This window comes from Apiotrichum porosum (genome assembly GCF_003942205.1).
Source record: "Apiotrichum porosum strain DSM 27194 chromosome Unknown scaffold_12, whole genome shotgun sequence".
NCBI classification, from domain to species: domain Eukaryota; kingdom Fungi; phylum Basidiomycota; class Tremellomycetes; order Trichosporonales; family Trichosporonaceae; genus Apiotrichum; species Apiotrichum porosum.
Window position 1 is genome coordinate 793,680 of NW_021167119.1, and position 19,610 is coordinate 813,289.

The window sequence follows — 19,610 nt, forward strand, 5'->3', positions numbered from 1 at the left end:
CGGCTGGACCCAATGCATCACGCTCTTCGCAACCCCACCGCGACGACAATCTGCCTGGCTCGCTGCCCCCCTGCTGCTGCTGCTGCTGCAACGTCAGCGCACCTGCGTGGTGTGTGGTCTCTTTCTCCCCCACCCCATCGCTCTCGCTCGCGCTCTGGTGTGTCCGGCCTGGTCTCTCCCCACAACTCTGACGGATATCTCTGCCTGGGTTTCTCAGGACGGCAAAGGGAACCACCACGTGGCAACCCGGCATCGTTGCATCGCTGGCCTCCTCTGCTGCTGCTCTCACGCCGTCGCGGCCAAATAGTGCGCAGATTCTGCCCGCCGTCGCCCCCAAAGGTATGAGACACAGTTCCCCGTTCCTCGAGAGATAGGCGAGGACGGGCCGGTTTTGTAATTTCTAATGAAAGCGAGCCATGAAGCCCGCAACACACACATTCCGTAGGCAAAATGTAAATTGTTTTCTTTTTTTTTTGCATTCAAGTGGCTATTAATTGGCCGCGCGCATTAGGATCGGCACGGACAGAGCCTGACATCCAACCCGACATTTGTGACGCATCCTGCGTCTCATGTCGCACCCAAAATACAGGATCATGGTAGATACCTGAGCAAGAGTGTGGTGGGGAGAATGCGTGGCATGGTGTGTGCAAGCGATGAGCAAGCGTTGCGCGCAGCTATCGCCAGCGTGTCTGTCTGTCTGTGTGTGTGTGTGACAGTCTTCCCTCCGACTCGTTCAGTTGGGGATGTGGTGAGCAGATTCCCGCGGTGGTGTGTCTCCCAGAACAGCCCAAACCAGCGACATCCCCATGTCTTTTGTTGATTGATTTGTATTGTCAGACGTTACCACTGGTCGGCTCTATTCGGCGCAGGGCATGGTACAAGGGCCCGCAACGTGGCCCACAGGCCACAGGTGTCTCTGTCGCTCGCGTTCGCAACCCCAGTGCGACAGCAGCAGCAACGACGACGACGAGAGAATGGGACACGCGAGAAATGGTCCCTCCACTTCGGCTGCCCTGGCGGCTGTTTCCTGCCCCTGCGATACTGGCCAGCTGGCTGGGTGGGAGCGCACGACCGACCGACCGACGAGGACCATGATGCGTGTCGTTTTCTGCCCCAAAAGACCGGCAACGGTGGTTTGCCCCATCGCTCCCCAGCTGACCGCGCGCCGCCCGCCGCCGCCGGGGGAAATATCCTGATCACTGCCACGGCAGGTCGCTCGCTGGCTGGCAGGCAGGCAGGCTGCAGGCTCTGGCTGGCGGTCGCTGGCTGGGTGGGTCACACTCTGGGTGGTCGGTCCCATCTGTGCTGCATACAGGCTGCAACTGTCCCACATCTCTCTCTCTCTGCTCTCACCTTGGCACAGTCAGAGGCGCAATCTACCCCACCAGGACAGACACCCCCCACCCACCTCTCCCTCTCTCCTTCAAGTCAAATCACACATCCCCGTCGTTTGACTTCTCTCTCCTCTCATCTTTCCACAACTCCCCTCCGCCTCCACTCCACACCACCCTCCCCACCACCCACCCCCCCCTCCCCCCAGCGACTTCGGTCCTACCCCCCCTCCAACCCCCCCAAGTCGTCGTCGTGGCCAACTGCAGCCTACCGCAGCCATGTCCGCCGAAGCCGACATCCAGCGCCGCGAGCTCACCTCGCGGTGCATTGCCATCGTGAGTACCCAGTTGATAGCGGCTGTGGCGCACACACGCCCCGCCCCATCCTCTGCCGCTCGCACCAGCTGTCCCCCCCCACCCCCGTGCTAACCCCATGCTTTACAGATGAACCGCGCAGACCCCGTCCTGCTCGACTACATGAAGTTCCACATCGACTCGCTCGATGCTACCAAGGGTGCCGACTACGACAAGGCCAAGAAGTTTGGCCAGATCCTGCTCGACAACTGTGAGTTGTGGGGGGAAATAGAAAAGACACAACGAGTGCCGGAAACTGACCGCCCCACCCCCCACAGGTGCCGAGGTCATTGACAAGCCCCCCGTCTACCGCGACGTTGCACTCCCCACTGCTCCCCACACCGAGGTGTCGGGCAAGGGCGATATCCAGTACTCTGAGATCCCCGCCAGAATGTGCGCAAGCTCGAGTCGTACGTCACCGAGATGGCGTCGGGCGGTGAGGTCCAGCCCTCTGTCAACCTCGAAAAGGTCCAGAGCGACATTGACAAGCTCTGGGAGCTCGTCAACGCTCAGCCCTCCATCACCCCGGCCCAGAAGGCCGCTATCAAGTCCATGTACGGCGAGGTCATCAAGACCCTCGGCTCGGGCGCCTCGGACCCCGTCGCCCGCGCAAAGGACGCTCCCAAGCAGCGCCGTGACTCGTCCCAGTTCCTCCGCCCCAACGTCGAGGAGCACACCGAGGTTGACGACGCTCACCTCCCCTTCCTCCACCTCAAGCGCAAGACCGCCACCGACTGGGCCTACTCGCAGAAGCTCACCAACATCTACTTTGATGTCCTCACGGAGATTGCCACCTCGGGTGTCACGTTCCAGAAGAAGGCCGCACTCCTCACCGGTGTCGGCAAGGGCTCGATCGGTGTCGAGATCCTCAAGGGCCTGCTTTCCGGCGGTGCCACCTGTGTCGTGACCACCTCGCGCTACTCGCGCGACGCCGTCGACTACTACAAGAACATTTTCCACGAGGTCGGATCCAAGGGCTCCAAGCTCATCGTCGTCCCCTTCAACGGTGCCTCAAAGCAGGACACCGAGGCCCTCATCGACTACATCTACACCACCCTTGGCCTCGACCTCGACTACGTCGTCCCCTTTGCCGCTCTCCCCGAGAACGGCCGTGAGATTGACAACCTCGACGACCGCTCCGAGCTTGCCCACCGTCTCATGCTCACCAACCTGCTCCGTCTCCTCGGTGCCATCAAGACCAAGAAGGCCGCCCGCAAGTTTGTCACCCGCCCTACCCAGGTCATCCTCCCCCTCTCGCCCAACCACGGCATCTTTGGAAACGACGGTCTCTACTCCGAGTCCAAGATCTCGCTCGAGACCCTCTTCAACCGTTGGGGCGCCGAGTCGTGGGGCGAGTACCTCTGTATCGCCGGCGCCGTCATCGGCTGGACCCGTGGTACCGGTCTCATGAGCGCTACCAACTTTATCGCCGAGGGCCTCGAGAAGCTCGGTGTGCGCACCTTCTCCGCCAAGGAGATGGCCTTTAACATCCTGGGTCTCATGCACCCCCTCCTGTTCGACATTACCCAGATCGAGCCCCTCTGGGCCGACCTCAACGGTGGTATGGACCGCGTCGCCAACATTGCCGAGGTCATGACCTCGATCCGTGTCGACATTAACAAGGTTGCCGAGCTCCGCAAGGCTATTGCCCTCGACAACGGCGCCGACTTCCGCGTCACCAACGGTGCCGACGCCGAGCGTCTCCACCAGAAGATCTCCATCGCTCCCCGCGCCAACCTCAACTACGACTTCCCCGAGATTGAGCAGCAGTCGGTTCTCGACGAGCTCAACCACCTCCAGGGTCTCATCGACCTTGACAAGGTCATCGTCTGTACCGGTTTCGCCGAGCTCAGCCCCTGGGGCTCGGCCCGTACCCGTTGGGAGATGGAGGCCAAGGGCGAGTTCACCATCGAGGGCTGCATTGAGATGGCCTGGATGATGGGTCTCATCAAGCACCTCGACGGCAAGCTCAAGGACGGCAAGCCCTACGTTGGCTGGACCGACGCCAAGTCGGGCGAGCCCGTCGACGACAAGGACGTCCGCGCAAAGTATGAAAAGGAGATTCTTGCCCACTCGGGTATCCGTCTCATCGAGCCCGAGCTCTTCTGGGGCTACGACCCCAACAAGAAGGGCTTCACCCAGGAGATTGAGCTCAACCACGACCTCGAGCCCCTCGAGGTCTCTGCCGAGGACGCTGCCAAGTTTGTCCGCGAGCAGGGCGACAAGGTCGACGTCTGGGCCCAGGAGTCTGGCGAGTGGTTTGTCAAGTTTAAGAAGGGCGCCCGCGTCCTCCTCCCCAAGGCTGTCAAGTTTGACCGTGTCGTCGCCGGCCAGATCCCCACCGGCTGGGACGCCCGCCGCTTCGGTCTCCCCGAGGACATTATCTCGCAGACCGACCGCACTGCCCTCTGGGCCCTCATCTCCGTCATGGAGGCCCTCATCATGTCGGGTGTCACCGACCCTTACGAGATCTACCAGCACGTCCACCCCTCCGAGGTCGGTACCGCCCTTGGTTCCGGTATGGGCGGCATGCGCTCGCTCTCGCAAATGTTCAAGGGCCGTCGCGAGGAGCTCGACGTCCAAAAGGACATTCTGCAGGAGACGTTCATCAACACTGTCGCTGGTTGGGTCAACCTCCTCCTCATGTCCGCCTCGGGCCCCGTCAAGATCCCCGTCGGCGCCTGTGCCACTGCCCTCCAGTCGGTCGAGATTGCTTGCGACTCGATCCTCTCGGGCAAGGCCAAGGTCATGATCGCCGGTGGCTTTGACGACTTCTCCGAGGAGGGCTCGTTCGAGTTTGCCAACATGAAGGCCACGTCCAACGCCGAGACCGAGTTTGCCAACGGCCGCGAGCCCAACGAGTTCTCGCGTCCCATGACCTCGACCCGTTCCGGCTTTATGGAGTCGCAGGGCTGTGGTGTCCACATTCTCATGTCGGCCCGCACGGCCATTGAGATGGGTGCCTCCATCCAGGGTATCGTCGCCTACACCTCGACCCACACCGACAAGGCCGGTCGCTCCGTCCCCGCCCCCGGCCGTGGTATCCTCTCCACCGCCCGCGAGGTCACCCCCAAGGACGCCCTCCCCATCCTCGACATCAAGTACCGTGCCCGTCAGCTCAAGTTCCGCCGCAACCAGATTGCCCAGTGGATGGAGAACGAGATCGACCTCCTCAAGGACGAGCTCGTCGCCCTCGGCCGTGCCGACGACGAGGCCTTCTTCAACCAGCGTGTCGCGTTCATCGAGACCGAGGCCCAGCGCCAGGAGAAGGACGCTCTCGCTACCTTTGGTATGCTCGAGGGCTCGGACCCCAACATTGCCCCCCTCCGCAGGGCTCTTGCCGTCTGGGGTCTCAACGCCGACTCGGTCGGTGTCATCTCGTGCCACGGTACCTCGACCAAGGCCAACGACAAGAACGAGTCGGGTGTCTACAACCTCCAGTTTGAGCAGCTCGGCCGCACCCCCGGTAACGCCGTCCCCGTCATCACCCAAAAGTACCTCACCGGTCACCCCAAGGGTGGTGCCGCCGCCTGGATGTTCAACGGTATGCTCCAGACCCTCAACTCGGCTCTTGTCCCCGGTAACAAGAACGCCGACAACATCTCCGAGGAGCTCCGTGCCTTCCCGCACCTCTTCTACCCTTCCAAGGCCATCCAGCACGTCCGTCTCGAGGCCGGTCTCCTCACCTCGTTCGGTTTCGGCCAGGTCGGTGGCCAGGCTGCCATCCTCCACCCGCGTTACCTGTACGGTGCCCTCAACACGTCGCAGCTTGACGAGTACAAGAAGAAGCGCCGCGCTCGCGAGCTCGACTCGTACTCGCGCATGTCGCAGGCCCTGGTCCTGAACAACCTGGTCCAGATCAAGGACGCCCCGCCTTACGCCCCCGAGCTCGAGGGACCCGTCCTCCTCAACCCCCTTGCCCGCGCCGGCCCCTCCAAGGGCTCGTACGCCTTCACCGGCAAGCTCCCCACCACCGTCACCCCCAACAACGCCAACGCCGCCGTCATCAAGGACCTCATGGCGGCCGGCACCTCGGGTGTCGCCGGCGTCGGTGTCGACACCGAGCTCATCTCCGCCGTCCCCACCTCGGAGACCTTCCGCGCCCGCAACTTTACCGCCGGCGAGATCCAGTACTGCAACGCCGCGCCGGACCCGGACGCGTCGTTTGCCGGCCGCTGGGCCGCCAAGGAGGCCGTGTTCAAGGCCCTCGGCGTGCCCTCCAAGGGTGCCGGCGCGCCCCTCAAGGACATTGAGATTGTCGCCACGGAGTCCGGCCCCACCGTCCAGCTCGCAGGCGACGCCGCCGCCGCCGCCAAGGGCCGCAACATCAAGGTCTCGCTCTCGCACTCGGACTCGAGCGTCGTCGCCTTTGCCGTCGCCAACTAAGGAAACGGGAGAGAGAGACAGAGAGAGAGGCAGTGGCGTGTGGTGTGTGAGAGAGAGAGAGAAAACCCGACCCCCCCGTAGCTATAAACCCACCTCCCCAACCACCCTGCGCGCGCGGAGGAAGTGTGTATTGTTCCCCCCCATAGAGATTCGTGGAATGTGAAAAAAAAACACATGTGCATAGAGAACAGCAAAGGTGCAATTGAGAAACACTGACAGGTGCACGGGAGGTGACAGGCGAGTGCAGGTGACGGGCGTGGCGGTCGCGAGACGGGGCATGTGGCAGTGCACTGTGCCCAAGGGCAATGCCCGCCACGTACATTGCTCCCACTGTCCTGTCAAATCTCGACTACTTTCAGGCCACGACGGTCGCCGCTGTTCTGCTGCATGTATGCATGTGGGACGAATACTGTACTCGTCGTCGTTGTCCTCGTCGTCGTCCTCGTCATCACATGGCTAACTATTTACATGGCCGACGTCAGGCACACTGCGGACACGGTTTCTACCAGAAAGACTTGATCGATGTGTGGCTGTTGTTGCCGTTGCTGTGACGGCCGTTGTTGCCGGTGCGCCTGTTTTCAGAGCCGAGGGCCGGGGGTCGGGGGGTTTAACGCGCCTCGTACTCTGGCTTGTTCGTGAGGATAGAGTCGGCCGGGTGGGAAGCGGTCCACTCTTCGAGCGTCATGAACGACACCCTGCTGGACATGGCCTCGCTTTGCTCCTCCACGCCCCACGAGCTAAATTCGAGGTGCTCCTTGACATGTTCTTGGACGGTGTCGCCGATCCAGCGGCGCATTGCATCCACAAGGGGGACGCCCTTGAGGTACCACGGCAGGTTCAGGACGGAGGGAACGACGCGTTCGAGGCCCACAAACAGGGCTCTGCTGCCGTTCCAGCAGAGGACAGAGGACAGGTGCTTGACAATCGGCCCCAAAGCTCCTCCGTCGTCGCGAGTCTGGTCGTCGACACGGACCGGGGCCATGTCGCCAGCGCAGTCGGCAGTCGCGTTCTTGCCTGTGCGCATTGAGGGCTCCAGGACCACAACGATCTCCCGCGCATTATCACACGAGAGGAGGGGAGGGATGACGCCGCCACGCGCGGCGAGGCTGTTGTCGTAAACGATGTGGATGTGGTGGCGCTTGGCATCCATTGGCGCGTCGAAACTCAGACGGTCGCCAGACACCGACGACGCGTCCGCCCAGTTGATGGCGAGATCAACAGACATGAAATAATGAGGAAGGAAAAACGCTGGAGGGCCACGGCTCCTGAAAGTGTTGACGGCCTGGAGGTCCTTCGTGAGGCGAATCAAGGTGCTCGCACTGGTGTACGTGGTCGTGTGCCAGTCGAACACACGCGTAAGTGCCAGTTGACGCTCACGCGACTGGCCCCGTGGTGTAGCGAGCGTCACCCCGTATTCTTCCAGTTCCTTCAGTTCGTCTTGCGAGTCGATCAGGACTTCACGCTCAGCTGGGTGGGGCGGGGCCGGGTCCATGTCGTAGGGAAGACAGGGGAGGCGGTAGAATGGATGGTACGGAGAGAGAATTTCCGCCTCGCCTGTCACTCCAGAATCAATGTGGACGAGGATGTGCTCAAACAGTCGCTGGTCAATGCGGTCGCGAAGACGCTTGCAGGTGGCGCGGACAGAGATGGCGGTGGGGATATCGACATGGGACACAACTTCCTCCACAATGTGTGGAAACATGACGTAGTCAAGGACGGGCTGTGACGAGGATGGCAGGGTGAGGGACTTGAGCATGGTGGTGGGGAGAGAGACTGCGAGTAAGAGGGGGTTATGAGAGAGAAGGAAGAATGAGAACAGTCTCGTCACGGTTGACGAAGACGGCAGGACGGGCGCGTGCAGGATAATTTTCGGGTAAACTCGGTGCTATCTGTGCTACCAAAGTAGTAGTCGTCGGGCTGCTGGTAGCGGGCGTGTTTCTTCAAGGATGCAGTATCCTAGAGGCCACAGAACACGGTAAGACAGGCCTCGTCGCCCTCGTCTCTTAAACTTTGGTTGGCGGGGATACTGGGATAACAGTGTTGATGTTAAGAGGCATTGGCATTGTGGGAAAAAAGGAAACAATGGTTGGAAATGCAACCAGTTCATCTCGACTAGGACCAAGTCATGCTCATTACGGCTGGCTATTGTTTTACATGTCCATGTAGTACATAAGTGTGACGAATAATGTGCTAGCTGTCTTCACATGTCTTGACATGTCGTTGGCCTGTTCATGGACGCCTGCTGGAACTGTACTCTTCCTTGGCGTTGATGAGCCAGTTGGCGGGTGCAATAGCCTCGTACTGTGGCTTCGCGTTGATAAGCAAGTCGGTTGGGTTGGAAGCGCGCCACGCGTCCAGCGTCAAGAACGAGACCCGGGCAATGGCGTCGTTCTGCTCCTGGTCGCCCCACTTGCCGAGAAATTGGGGCTTGATACGGTTCCTCCACCACAAGTGGTCAAGACGCCGGATATAGTCGTTGATCAGGCGGCGTATCTCGTCCACGAGAAGGAGACCCCTGAGGCGAGTCTGCATGCCCAGGATGCGCGGATCAACTAGCTCGAAGCCAACAAAAACGGCTTTACCGCCGTTACAGACGAACCATGGCAGCGTTTCGCCCACTCCTGTCAAGCCCCCAAGATTGTCCAAGGTGAGGTCGTCGGTCGGGAGGGGGCCCATGGCGTCGGCGGAGTCGGCATCCGCGTTTTCATTCTCCCCAACTTCCGAGGGCTCCATCACGATGACCCACTCATCTAAGGAATTCGGAATCAGCACGTCGAAGCTGAAGGCGTCGTTCCCCAGACGTGTCTGGTTGTCGTACACGGCGTGGAGGTGGTAGCGTTTTGTGCCTTCTGGAAAATGGATGCCGAGCTCCTCGTAGTCGCCAAGTATGTCCATTCCGACCCAGTCGACGGCGAGATCTACGGGCAGATAGGTGTCGGGAAGGACGGTTGCTCCAATTCCATTGCGCCTGATGGTGTGGACCGACTGGAGCTCGTTGGTGAGACGGATACGTGGTTTCAACGTCGGTTCTCCCGCCCAATCGACAACGCGTGTCAAAGCCAGTTGACACTTGCGCGACTGACCGGCCGCCGTGAGGAGCGAGGCTTCGTAGTCTTCCTGGTCCTTTTGTCTAAATGCTGCGTCGAGCTCCCATTCCTGCACATCGGTGTCGTAATCGCGAGGCGGAATCGGGTCCAAGTCGTAAGGGACAAACGGGAGGCGGTGGAACGGTTTGGACGGCGAGCGCAGTTCTACCTTGGTCTTCATATCTTCAGCCGTCACTAGGATATGCTCAAACAGCCGCTTTTCGACGCAGTCGCGAAGACGCCTGCAGGTGGCGCGGACGGCGATGGCGGTGGGGATATCGAGGTGGGACAACACTTGCTCCACGATGTGTGGGAACATGACGTAGTCGAGGACCGGCTGCGATGAGGATGGGAGGCTAAGAGTGCGAGACGGAGGGTCGGACATGGTAACAGGGAGACTTGTTAAACTCTGTCGGGTTGCTGGAAGAGTTGTCGGTGATGAAAGGACGTTGTTGGAATCGAGTTGTTGGAATCGACTGTTGTGGTTGACGAGGGATGACGGTGCTCGGGATAAATGTCGGACAAACCGAGATGGCGGTTCGCCACCCATATCTCAGTTGCAGGTGGGGGACACACTGTCTACTCGGGATGCATGCAAGTGTTCCAGAGGCCAGAGGCTAGAGGTCAAAGGATCAAAGGATCAAAGTGTTTCGCTCCATTCTGATTGCTGGGGTCGCTGTGGCTCGTTTGGTACAGGCTGGACCGGCTGCAATGGCCTGCAGTAAAACAGCTATAAACAAAGCGGCGGCCACACGGTGTCACTTGGGCCTTTTCCTTTCACATCAATCGCCATGGCCCCCATCCACCAGATCGACCACCGCTTCTATTCTCATATCCTCGAACTCATCATCTCCTTCCTCCCGTATCCATCGCTCCTGACCTTCCGCGCCATCGCCAGGTCCTATCGCGACAAAATCGACAAGAACCTGTTTCGGCACATCCGGATCCAGGCGATCGACCACACCCGTGCGGTCCAGCAAGCGTTTGCGCCGTTTTCCCATCTCCCCCTCGTCCCTCCTAGTGGATTCACACCCGCAGGACCAAAGTCGACATGGTCGACAGAGCAGAACTGTCTGTACACACTGGCAAATGACTCTGCTCAACGCAAACTCCGCCTCACGAGTGCCGTTGATGTCATTGAGTGGTGTCGCATTAACTCTTGCCCGGACCTGGAATACTTCGCCCATCATCTGCAACAGGTGCCTATACAACGTGCACGCCACGGGACCATGAGGGCGTCCTTCATCGAGTCTCGCGCTACCGCGGAGTGGGTCGATGTTTCCCCCCCGGCCTCCGGTGCATGGACGGCGCTTCGGCTGGACCTTCCTAAGAACAATCAAGCCCCCTTCGTCCTGCACCTATTGATCAACACGGCTCCGGCGTCGAGGCTCCAAAGGTATAAACAAATCTTCTTGTGCGGCAGAGACGAAAACGTACCCTATACACACTTTGTCGTTGTCTTTGAGCCATACTTCGACTCCAGTGTCGACCCTCCGGGGGTGGGAGGACAACGGCGCGAGTTGTCATTCCTCGAGTTTATTTTCGATCGCATTTCGCTCTTTCTCCTTGGCGATACCCAAGTCACATTCGTTGGGCTTGAGCAAGTTGACCCTTATATTCTCGGTTTCGACTTGGCTCCCGGGATCGAAGCCGTCGCCAGCATCAAGGAGGCCATCATGGACAATGTCAGGAGCTCGCTTGCGACGGTGCCTCGAAAGCACAAGAAGACCCGCGAGAAGGCTCTGACGCGTGTTTCTTTTATGACGCGTGCCGAGTGGGACGCTCAGCCCAAGACACTCCTCGACGAAAGGATCCCATAGCGGTCTATCGGCCAGACCCCGACAAGCAACGTGAATCCGCCACCGTGGGCGAGCAAGGGGGAGGATAGGAAGGCGGCAGGTATTGAGAGCAAATTGAGTTGTCATGTTTATGTACAAGTTACTTGGTCCTGGCTTGGGCAACGCACAGGTAGCGCTGAGAGTTACCACTGCCTGTGCCAAGTGTGTCTGAACGTGTGGTCCACATACATGACACAACAGACCTCTATTCCACTACACCAAAGTTACCGTACTGGTCACCCTCGTCATCGTACTCAATCGGAACCATCAGGCCTGTGACTGGGTCCAGTTCCATCACTGGCACGCACTCTGGGGGCGGAGGAGGCTGGTAGTCGGGCCGCTCATCCAGGTAGGACCCTTCAGGCAGCGAAGCGCGCCACTCGTCGCGAGTCACCACTCTCAACCCGCGACGGATCTCTTCCGCGGGGTTCTTGAACGTTATCGTGGACACGAGCTCGTGCCAGTCTGCGCGAGACACGGGTCCAAAGGGCAGGTCTGGCAACCCATACTCGACAAGGTCGCTGTACATGATGTGCGCAAACGGCTCCAAGCTCCCAAACTGGGAGGAATTGTGCACGCGCCATTCGACAATGTTGGTGAACGCCGCCACGGTCTCGTCTGGGGTGAAATGGCTGGGGAAACCGAGGGCATGGGGGTGCAAAAGCTCAACCCCGACAAAGGTCAGGTTGCCGCCGCGAACGAGGACGCTGGCTGCAAACCCGACGTAGTCCTCCAGAAGGCCGACGCGGCTACGTGGGTTGGCGGACGTGTTCTCCTCGGCCTCCTCCTCTTGTTCCGCGTCGGTCGGGTCACCAATGTTCGGCTCCAGGTCGTTGTCGTTGGCGTCATTGTACGGATCCACGACTACCAGAATGTCTGGGATGGGATACCCAAACAGCGTGCTTCCAAACGTACATTGATAGAGTCGCTGCGGGCTCGACGACGCGCCAAAGCGAAGGTGCAAGACGTACGTCTGGATAGCTGGCCGCGTCGGCGCGTCGGTGAACACGACACCGCGCTTTTGGCGCGTGTGGGTCCCCAACTCGATCCAGTCGACCAGTACAGGAGCACACAGGTCCGACTCTAGGTCGTACCGCGCGAACCCGGTGCGGCGGACGACCTGGAGGCGACCGGCAAAGTCGTCCGTTAGCTCGTCGGCGTCTACGAGAAGGAACGGCCGCTCGTCACGCTCGACAAACATGCGACGCGAGTCACGGTGCGGGTCCAGCCCCACATTGCCCAGGTCGAGGACACGGATGTAGCCCAGTTGGCGCGTCGTGCTTGCCACAGCTATCGCATGGGCGGGTTCGGGAAGGGTAGTCGTCGGCTCGCCGTCGACCATGTAGCCCGGGCGGTAGATAAACGGCAGGCCCTGGAACGGTGGTCGAGGCGAACGCAGCTTGAGCCTGCCTTCTGGGGCGACGCTCAGGAGGACGTGAGTGAGGAGTAAACGGTCAATCTGGTCACGATACGACGAGCTCGTGAGGCGAAACGTGTACAGCTCCGGGTAGGACAGCGACGCGAGAACGCGGTCGATAATGTGCGGGTACATTTGGCTATCGAGCGCTGGGACGTGCGTGTTGGCTGTCGTTGTTGACATGTTTGAATATGGTCGAATGAGCTGCATCCTGGATGAAAAGCTCGCAGCGAAAGACTGGTAAGGTGGTGTTGGCAAGATCACCAACGACGACGAGCGCCCGGCATAAACCACTCCCGTCCCGCCATGGGCACGGTTTGCGCGATGCCAAGAACGCGGACACTTGGACGCGGCTAGTAACCATTGATGCAACCCAGTTGCTTGAGTCAACGGGGAAGGTTGCCATGGGAGTAACACATGCATGTGAGCTGGAAGGCCACGAGACGATGGCATCATGGCACCGGCAGCACCGACACTGCCCTCCTGCCAGGCTAAACCTCGGAAGATTCCATTCCCCACATCCAAAGATAGCGGAACGCCAACGAAACACTCTCCATCGCAACCACACTCATTCAACCACCAGAGAGCCCCAGCTCCATGGCCGAAGACTCGGCTGACATCTTCGACGACGCCCTCTTCTCCCTCTTCAACGTCCCGCCCATAGCGTTCAGCACGGGATCGAGCAATGAGACGACCTACACGCCTCCCCCAACTGCGAGCGACACCCGGCCCGTGAGCCTTCGCCTGCCGCAGCCCCCCGCCGACGTGTATTCCCAGCTACAGGCCAACAACCTCTGGCTGTCGGGCGTCTTTCTCGCAGACAAGATTGCGACGCGCGGCATCGCCTTGACGTACCCCGTCGCAGAGCTCGGCGCCGGCGCGGGCCTGCCTGGGATCCTGGCCGCAAGGGACGGCGATGTGCTGGTGGTGGCGACCGACTACAACGACCCAGACGTCCTCTCGGCCCTGCGGAGGAACTATGAGGCGGCGTTTGGCGAGTCGACGAACACGACCACGTCGACGCACACGCACGGTCCGTGGGTTGTGCTCGGACACACATGGGGCGAGTCCCCGGCCCCACTCCTCGCCCACTCACCCGACGGCTTCGACCTCATCCTCGCCGACACGCTCTGGGCTTCACAGACTCACGAGGTGCTGGCCGACAGTGTTGTTGCGCTCCTGCGCCGTGGTGGGACGACGCACGTCGCTGCGGGACTGCACACTGGCCGCGGGCCCGTGGCGCGGTTCATGGCGCTGGCAGAGGACAGGGGACTGCGAGTCACGTTTGTAGAGCAGGCGCGGTGGCAGCCTGGCGGGGGGTGGGAGAGCTATGACGGGGGAGGGGAGGAGGGGGAGGAGGAGAGGGGAGTCGTGGTGTACTACATCCTGCGCTGGGCAGAGTAGATGGGTTCGTTGTAATGTAGACTGTGCAACAATCCTTAGGCCTTGGCCATGTACCCTGGCCTGTTACGACTGTCACAACCTTCCCATCTGAGATGACGCCAGACAGTGCGTATAACGCACTCTCATCGTAACCACAGTCATTAGCGGTGCTTGACACCTGGACGCCTGGAGTATTGAGGTGTTGAGCGCGATGGAGGTGGAAAGGGTCGTTGGTGGTGCAACCAGAAGGGTCAACGGTGCTCTGCGGCCACTGACCTCGTTTCGCCACACAGACGTCAGTTATCAGCGACGCCTGCTTGCCACACTCTACGACCAAGTATACACTGTACATGTAACGGTGCTATTGAACCGCCATGGTTATGAGTAGTGGCCGCTGGGCCACTCTCACATCTCCGCGCCCGCCTGATCCATCGCCGCCCACCCAACGCGGCTCTCGAGGTTGGACCGCGTCTTCTCCTTGGCCGCCACGAGCCTTTCGAGGCGTGCGACATCGTCAATGTCGTCGTACTTGGCAGCGCTCGCAGAGGGCTGTGGCTGGGACTGTGGCTGTGAGCTCGCCGCGCCCGCCGCCGCAGCCAGTGTCGTGCGCATTCCGTCAATGTCCTTGTCCAGCCGGGCCAGCTCGGCACGCAGGTCTCGGCGCGCGACGAGGGCGAGGAGCTCGGTGGCGGAGTGTTGCGCCGTGATGCCAATGTGGTGAAAACGGGAGGGCTAGAGGAGCGGTGTCAGTACAGTATTGGTTGCAGCAGTGAAGGGCGCGAGACGTACGCCGAGCATGTCGCCGCCAAACTGTGTCCTTGTCAGCACTCTGGACCCGACGACGTTCAACGTACCCAGCGACAACAGATGGTGAGCACGTCCACGGCCCCCTGATCCTTGAGGACGCGGAGGACACGCTCTCCGCCGTACTTTTCACCATCGTCGTCGAACGCTTCGAGCAACTGGTGTTGTCAGCTGTTGCCTAATAATGGCTAGCGTCCAGCAGACACACCGGTCTCCTCCTCCCCTCGCCTCAACCTACCTGGTAGTCTTCCGCACCCCCAGTCCCATCTTTACCTTCCACCAGGGCCAGCGTCCTCACGGCCCACATCCTGTGGTCGGGCTCGCGAGCCCTCTCTTTGCCCTTACCGCGACTCGGCGCGCGGCCCTCGCCATTCTGGAACGCGCCGTCATTGCGCTCCAGCAGCTCCCCACCCACGAGCCGGACCACGTCCAGCTCCCGCACCACGCGCTTGGCTTCCTTGGTCAGCGCGGCGGGACTCCGGACGTGCGCGGGAGGCACAAAGGACAGCGTGAATGAGATAAACGTCGAGCTGCTGGCGTGCAGGTGCGGCGACGAGGCGAGGAGCGGGGCAACGGCGCCGGGCTTGAGCCATGAGTCGAGGGTGGGTGCGCGCGGTGGTGTGTGTGCGCGTGCGCGCTTGGAAGCTATTTGGGGTGCGTCCGGGGACGCGTCACGTTTGTTCATGGGTGGAAAGTGGGAGGTCGGTGGTGGTGGGTGGAATGGGTGGATGACAAAAGTGGAGGTTGGTTGTTGACGTGAAGATGACGGTGTTATCAGTCGCGTCAGTGGTTGTGACCACCTTGGGAAAGCACTTTCACCCACCTCCACGCACTCTGCTAGCTGCCGCTTCTCTACACACTTCCACTGCACACCTTCTAGCCATGATGATACGTATACATGCAAGTTGTATTGAACTAACCCTCGACTTCCTCTGGCACGACAAACCAACCTCAATCACACAATCGCCTCGAGCTGGTGCGCAAGGTCAAGCGCGGGCTTGATCATGGCCTGCATGGGCCCACCACGCTTGATGCCCTTTCCACCGGCAATGTCGAGGGTGATGCGCGACGAGTCTGTAGCGGCCACGGCAGCGAGGGCAATGTCCGGGATGGGCGACTTGGGGAACGTGAATGTCTGAGTCGAGGGCTCGAGGTTCCATCCGCGCTGCAAAACGGTTGTTAGCTATAGGCCGCTATCGACGCATTCTGTTAGCTCACCTCGGTGGCAAACTGAATCAGCTGCGAGGTCTCGCCCGACTTGAAGAAGAGGAGCTGGGCGGCGTTCTGAAGGGGGAGGGAGGGGTACGAGGTCTCAATGGTGAGGGCAATCTGCTCGCGAATGGTGCCCATGAGACGGTCGAGGAGGACGGTGTACTCTTCACGGGGGACACGCTCGCGCGCACGGTAAATCTTGTTGTACGCGCCCTCCATCATCCAGCGCTCGAGGTCCACGGGCCAGCGGACAAAGACGTCGCCCAGCTCAGAGACGTCGAGGGCCTCGAGGGTCATGTGGAACTGCGAGTACTTGCCCTCTGAGAGCATGGCGAGGAGCTGCAGGCCGACAATGATGGGGCGGTTGGGGGATGAGGGGAGGACGGTCGCGAGGTTGACGTAGAAGGGCTGCAGCGCGGCGTTGTACTGTGCGTACGCCGTCAGGTCGCCCCTCCTCAGCGCATGAAAGGTCGCAATCTCAATGATGGTGCCTGTAGAGAGTTAGACCGAGGGTAGCAGTGGGGACGTTGTTGCACAACTCACGGGCAGCAAGGAGGTCCTGGGGGTTGGCGTTGGGAGGCGCAAAGTAGAGGCCAGACTGGGCGAGCTTGATCTGGAGGTTCTGTCAGCTAACACGAATCCCGATGTGGAGGGATCTTGAGCTCACCTTGAGCTGTGTAATGAGCTTTGTGACGGCGTCCTTGTCCTTTCCCGAGTCAAAGGCGGTCTGGAGCTCAGCGAGCGACTGCTGGAGGTCGAGAGACATGGCGGTGGAGAGGGGGTGGTGACGGAAGGTGGAGAAGGTGTAAGAGGTGGAGGGATGGCGGGCCAAGGAGCTCGAGGTGGGGACCGTGGGGAGTGTTGTTGTCGCCGCTGTCTAGTGTGCAGTGGTGTTCTGTGTGTCTAATATCTGTGTCGTCTAAGAGAGAGCGTGCTAGCTGATGCAGCGTCGGGGGTGGTGGTGATGATGGATGGTGGAGGATGGATGTGTGTGTATTGCACTGTCCCAACGACCACGCGTCGTCGTCATTAACCCGCTCGCTGGCTGGGCTGGGCGGAGTGTGCCACAATTGGAAAACGCCGACCGCCAGCCTGGGCCCACGCTCTCGCTCGCTCGTCATTGCCCCGCACCCACCACCCAGGCAGGCCCAGCGTACGCGCACGACCACCGCCAGGCCACCGCCAGGCAGGCCACAGGCAGCACGCGGCGCCGTCAAACGCAATGAAGCGCCCAACCCCATCATACACATCTCCCCCTAACCTCAACTCACTCACCACCCAACACCCCCTCTTCCCCACCCCTCTTCCTACCCTCAGCGGCGACACACACAGTCCCCCGCAACCAACCGGGTCTCACTCATCTCCCTCGCCTCCCCGCACCTTTCTTCTCCCCCAACCGCAAACACACACACGTCTGCCGCCCCGTTCGCAGAAAGATCCATAGACTCGACGGCAACAACCTTCCCCGCCTTTCTCTCCTTGCTCAACTTTTCTAAACACTTTCCACCAGTGAGTTGCACAACAACACTGCGACTGGTTACAACACAGACGCCGCCTGCGCTTCCTCTCCTTTGCACCTTACTGACCCCCGCTTTGCAGCCACCATGTCCACCGCCGCGGCTCAGGCCAACGGCCACCGCGCTTCCACCTCCACCGACTCGCCCATTGTTGCCTCGGCTTCCAGCACCCAGACCGCCTCTAAAATCTCCCCCAGCGATGTCGGATGGCAGTTTGTCCCCCAGTACTAGTGAGTGTGGTGGTGACCAAAGACCAAGGAGCGCGCTCGGCGGCGACGGCGTACACCCAGCTGGCAAGGGGCCGATCCTTCCCCACCTCGCTCTGCCGATTGTGTGCCACCCGCGTGTTACTCGACTGGCCTCGTGTCCCCAGTGCAAGCGCTGACAGTGTGACTCAGTAACTTTGTGAACAAGCAGCCCCACCGTCTCCACTGCTTCTACAACAAGCGGTCGACCTTTGTCCACGGCGAGGAGGGTGACGATGTCACTCCCGCCCTTGGTCAGCAGGTGAGTTAAAACGACCATCGACCGGAGAATACCACCACCCCCTCTCAGTTCCGCGCCAAAACCGCCGCGCGGTGGTCTGCAGTCTCCAGACTTTTGCTGACGCCATGTCTACAGGAGATTCACGAGCGTATCGTCAACATTGGCTTTGACCAGGCCAAGGTCTACATCAACTCGATCGACTCGCAGTCGTCGGCCGGTGGCGGCATCATCATCCAGGTCCTCGGCGAGCTGTCCAACGCCAACAAGCCTTGGCGCAAGTTTGTCCAGACCTTCTTCCTTGCCGAGCAGCCCAACGGCTACTTCGTCCTCAACGACATCTTCCGCTACCTCAAGGAGGAGACCGACGACGAGCTCGAGGTCCAGGACGACGCTACTGTCGTGACCGCCGCCCCCGGCGCCCAGGCCGAGCAGGCCCACGCCGCCGCTGCCCCCCAGGCCGCCGTTGCCGTCGAGGACGAGACTCCCGCCACCCCGGAGCCCGAGGCTCAGCCTGAGGCGGAGGCCGAGGTTGAGGCTGCCGTTGTCGAGCCCGTTGTTGCCGCTCCCGTCGAGGAGACCCCCGTCGAGGAGGTCAAGGAGGCCGAGCCCGAAGTCGTCGCCACCCCCGAGCCCGTTGTTGCCGCTCCCGAGCCTGTCGCCGCCGTCGAGGAGCCCAAGGCTGCACCCACCCCTTCCCCTGTCCCCACCCCTGCTGAGAAGCCCGCCACCCCTGCTCCCAACGGTGCTGCCCCTGTTGCTGCTCCTGTTGCCGCTGCCCCCGCCCCGGCTCCCGCTGCTCCCGCCAAGCCCAAGTCGTGGGCCTCGCTCGCCGCCGGCGGCAAGGCCTGGGGTGCCGTCGCCGCTGCCCCTGCCCCCGTCGCTGCGGCTGCTGTTGTTGCTCCTGCTCCCAAGAAGGTCGAGCCCACCCCCGCGCCTGCCCCCGTCCCTGCTGCTGTTCCCGCTCCTACCCCGGCTGCGGCCGCCCCCGCTGCCGCTCCAGCTTCGACCCCGGCTGCGTCGTCGGGCCCCCGCCACGCCTTCTACGAGAACGCCATGAAGGTCCAGACCGCCCACTGCTTTGTCAAGCTTCCCAACTGGTCGCAGGATGCTCAGCAGTCTGGCGAGACCATGGACGAGCAGACTCTTCGCAACATTGCCTCGCGTTTCGGCGACGTCCACAAGGTCGAGATTGTCAAGGGCAAGGCCTGCGCGTTTGTCGAGTTCACCAAGGTCGAGTCGGCTCGCAAGGCCATTGTCGCCTCGCTCGGCACCAACCACGGCGGCGAGGGCGGCATCATCATCGAGGGCGGCAGGCTCAACTTTGAGACCCGCAAGGAGAAGGACGAGCGTGGACCCAAGGGCCGCCGTGGCGGCGCCCCCGAGGCCGGCGGCGCTCGCACCGGCGGAGCCCGTCCCCAGGGCGGTCGCGAGGAGGGTTCCGGCACGGCCCAGCGCGGCTCCAACGCCGCCCGTGGCGGCCGTGGCCGTCCCCGCGGCGGCGCCAACAACGCCGGCTCGGACCGTCCTGCTGCCAAGTAAAATCGGCACAAACGTAATGGCTTGTCTATAAGGCCTTTGTTTGTGTCGCCCCAACCTTGGCGCTTAGACTTCTCCCCCGACGCTCGGTAGACGCTCCCGCATCCCCCCACCCCTCAACACCTCGCATTTCCTCGTGCATCCCCCTCATCGTCGCATCCCCCCACTCCCATCCCATCCCCCCAGTCTTCCCCTTCCCCCTTTCTTTCTGTTTTTTCTTTTCTTTTTATTTCCGACAATTTGGCTTGCATCGAGAAGGA

At 61.1% G+C, this 19,610-nt stretch overlaps 9 protein-coding genes across 9 annotated transcripts; 4 read left to right on the plus strand and 5 right to left on the minus strand.

Moving 5' to 3' along the window:
- Positions 1-1,610: 1,610 nt before the first annotated feature.
- On the plus strand, positions 1,611-6,071 carry FAS2_2 (3-oxoacyl-[acyl-carrier-protein] synthase; the record flags this gene model as incomplete). Its single annotated transcript, XM_028618092.1, has 4 exons — positions 1,611-1,667; positions 1,776-1,896; positions 1,964-2,031; positions 2,076-6,071. The coding sequence occupies 4 exons, from the start codon at positions 1,611-1,613 to the stop codon at positions 6,069-6,071; spliced, it is 4,242 nt and encodes a 1,413-aa protein (XP_028473770.1).
- A 607-nt stretch (positions 6,072-6,678) lies between these two features.
- EHS24_002353 (uncharacterized protein) lies at positions 6,679-7,827 on the minus strand (the record flags this gene model as incomplete). Its single annotated transcript, XM_028618093.1, has 1 exon — positions 6,679-7,827. One exon carries the CDS (start codon positions 7,825-7,827, stop codon positions 6,679-6,681), a length of 1,149 nt encoding a protein of 382 aa, XP_028473771.1.
- Positions 7,828-8,300: 473 nt separating this feature from the next.
- EHS24_002354 (uncharacterized protein) lies at positions 8,301-9,707 on the minus strand (the record flags this gene model as incomplete). The annotated part of the gene is made up of 1 exon (XM_028618094.1): positions 8,301-9,707. One exon carries the CDS (start codon positions 9,705-9,707, stop codon positions 8,301-8,303), a length of 1,407 nt encoding a protein of 468 aa, XP_028473772.1.
- A 241-nt stretch (positions 9,708-9,948) lies between these two features.
- EHS24_002355 (uncharacterized protein) lies at positions 9,949-10,977 on the plus strand (the record flags this gene model as incomplete). Its single annotated transcript, XM_028618095.1, has 1 exon — positions 9,949-10,977. One exon carries the CDS (start codon positions 9,949-9,951, stop codon positions 10,975-10,977), a length of 1,029 nt encoding a protein of 342 aa, XP_028473773.1.
- Positions 10,978-11,200: 223 nt separating this feature from the next.
- On the minus strand, positions 11,201-12,595 carry EHS24_002356 (uncharacterized protein; the record flags this gene model as incomplete). Its single annotated transcript, XM_028618096.1, has 1 exon — positions 11,201-12,595. One exon carries the CDS (start codon positions 12,593-12,595, stop codon positions 11,201-11,203), a length of 1,395 nt encoding a protein of 464 aa, XP_028473774.1.
- A 414-nt stretch (positions 12,596-13,009) lies between these two features.
- Positions 13,010-13,816, plus strand: EHS24_002357 (uncharacterized protein; the record flags this gene model as incomplete). Its single annotated transcript, XM_028618097.1, has 1 exon — positions 13,010-13,816. One exon carries the CDS (start codon positions 13,010-13,012, stop codon positions 13,814-13,816), a length of 807 nt encoding a protein of 268 aa, XP_028473775.1.
- A 35-nt stretch (positions 13,817-13,851) lies between these two features.
- EHS24_002358 (uncharacterized protein) lies at positions 13,852-15,284 on the minus strand (the record flags this gene model as incomplete). Its single annotated transcript, XM_028618098.1, has 6 exons — positions 13,852-13,871; positions 13,937-14,139; positions 14,205-14,527; positions 14,585-14,605; positions 14,650-14,757; positions 14,838-15,284. 6 exons carry the CDS (start codon positions 15,282-15,284, stop codon positions 13,852-13,854), a joined length of 1,122 nt encoding a protein of 373 aa, XP_028473776.1.
- Positions 15,285-15,554: 270 nt separating this feature from the next.
- On the minus strand, positions 15,555-16,577 carry EHS24_002359 (uncharacterized protein; the record flags this gene model as incomplete). The annotated part of the gene is made up of 4 exons (XM_028618099.1): positions 15,555-15,764; positions 15,818-16,302; positions 16,355-16,424; positions 16,479-16,577. The coding sequence occupies 4 exons, from the start codon at positions 16,575-16,577 to the stop codon at positions 15,555-15,557; spliced, it is 864 nt and encodes a 287-aa protein (XP_028473777.1).
- An 838-nt stretch (positions 16,578-17,415) lies between these two features.
- Positions 17,416-19,353, plus strand: EHS24_002360 (uncharacterized protein; the record flags this gene model as incomplete). The annotated part of the gene is made up of 3 exons (XM_028618100.1): positions 17,416-17,558; positions 17,727-17,835; positions 17,950-19,353. 3 exons carry the CDS (start codon positions 17,416-17,418, stop codon positions 19,351-19,353), a joined length of 1,656 nt encoding a protein of 551 aa, XP_028473778.1.
- Between the last annotated feature and the right edge of the window lie 257 nt (positions 19,354-19,610).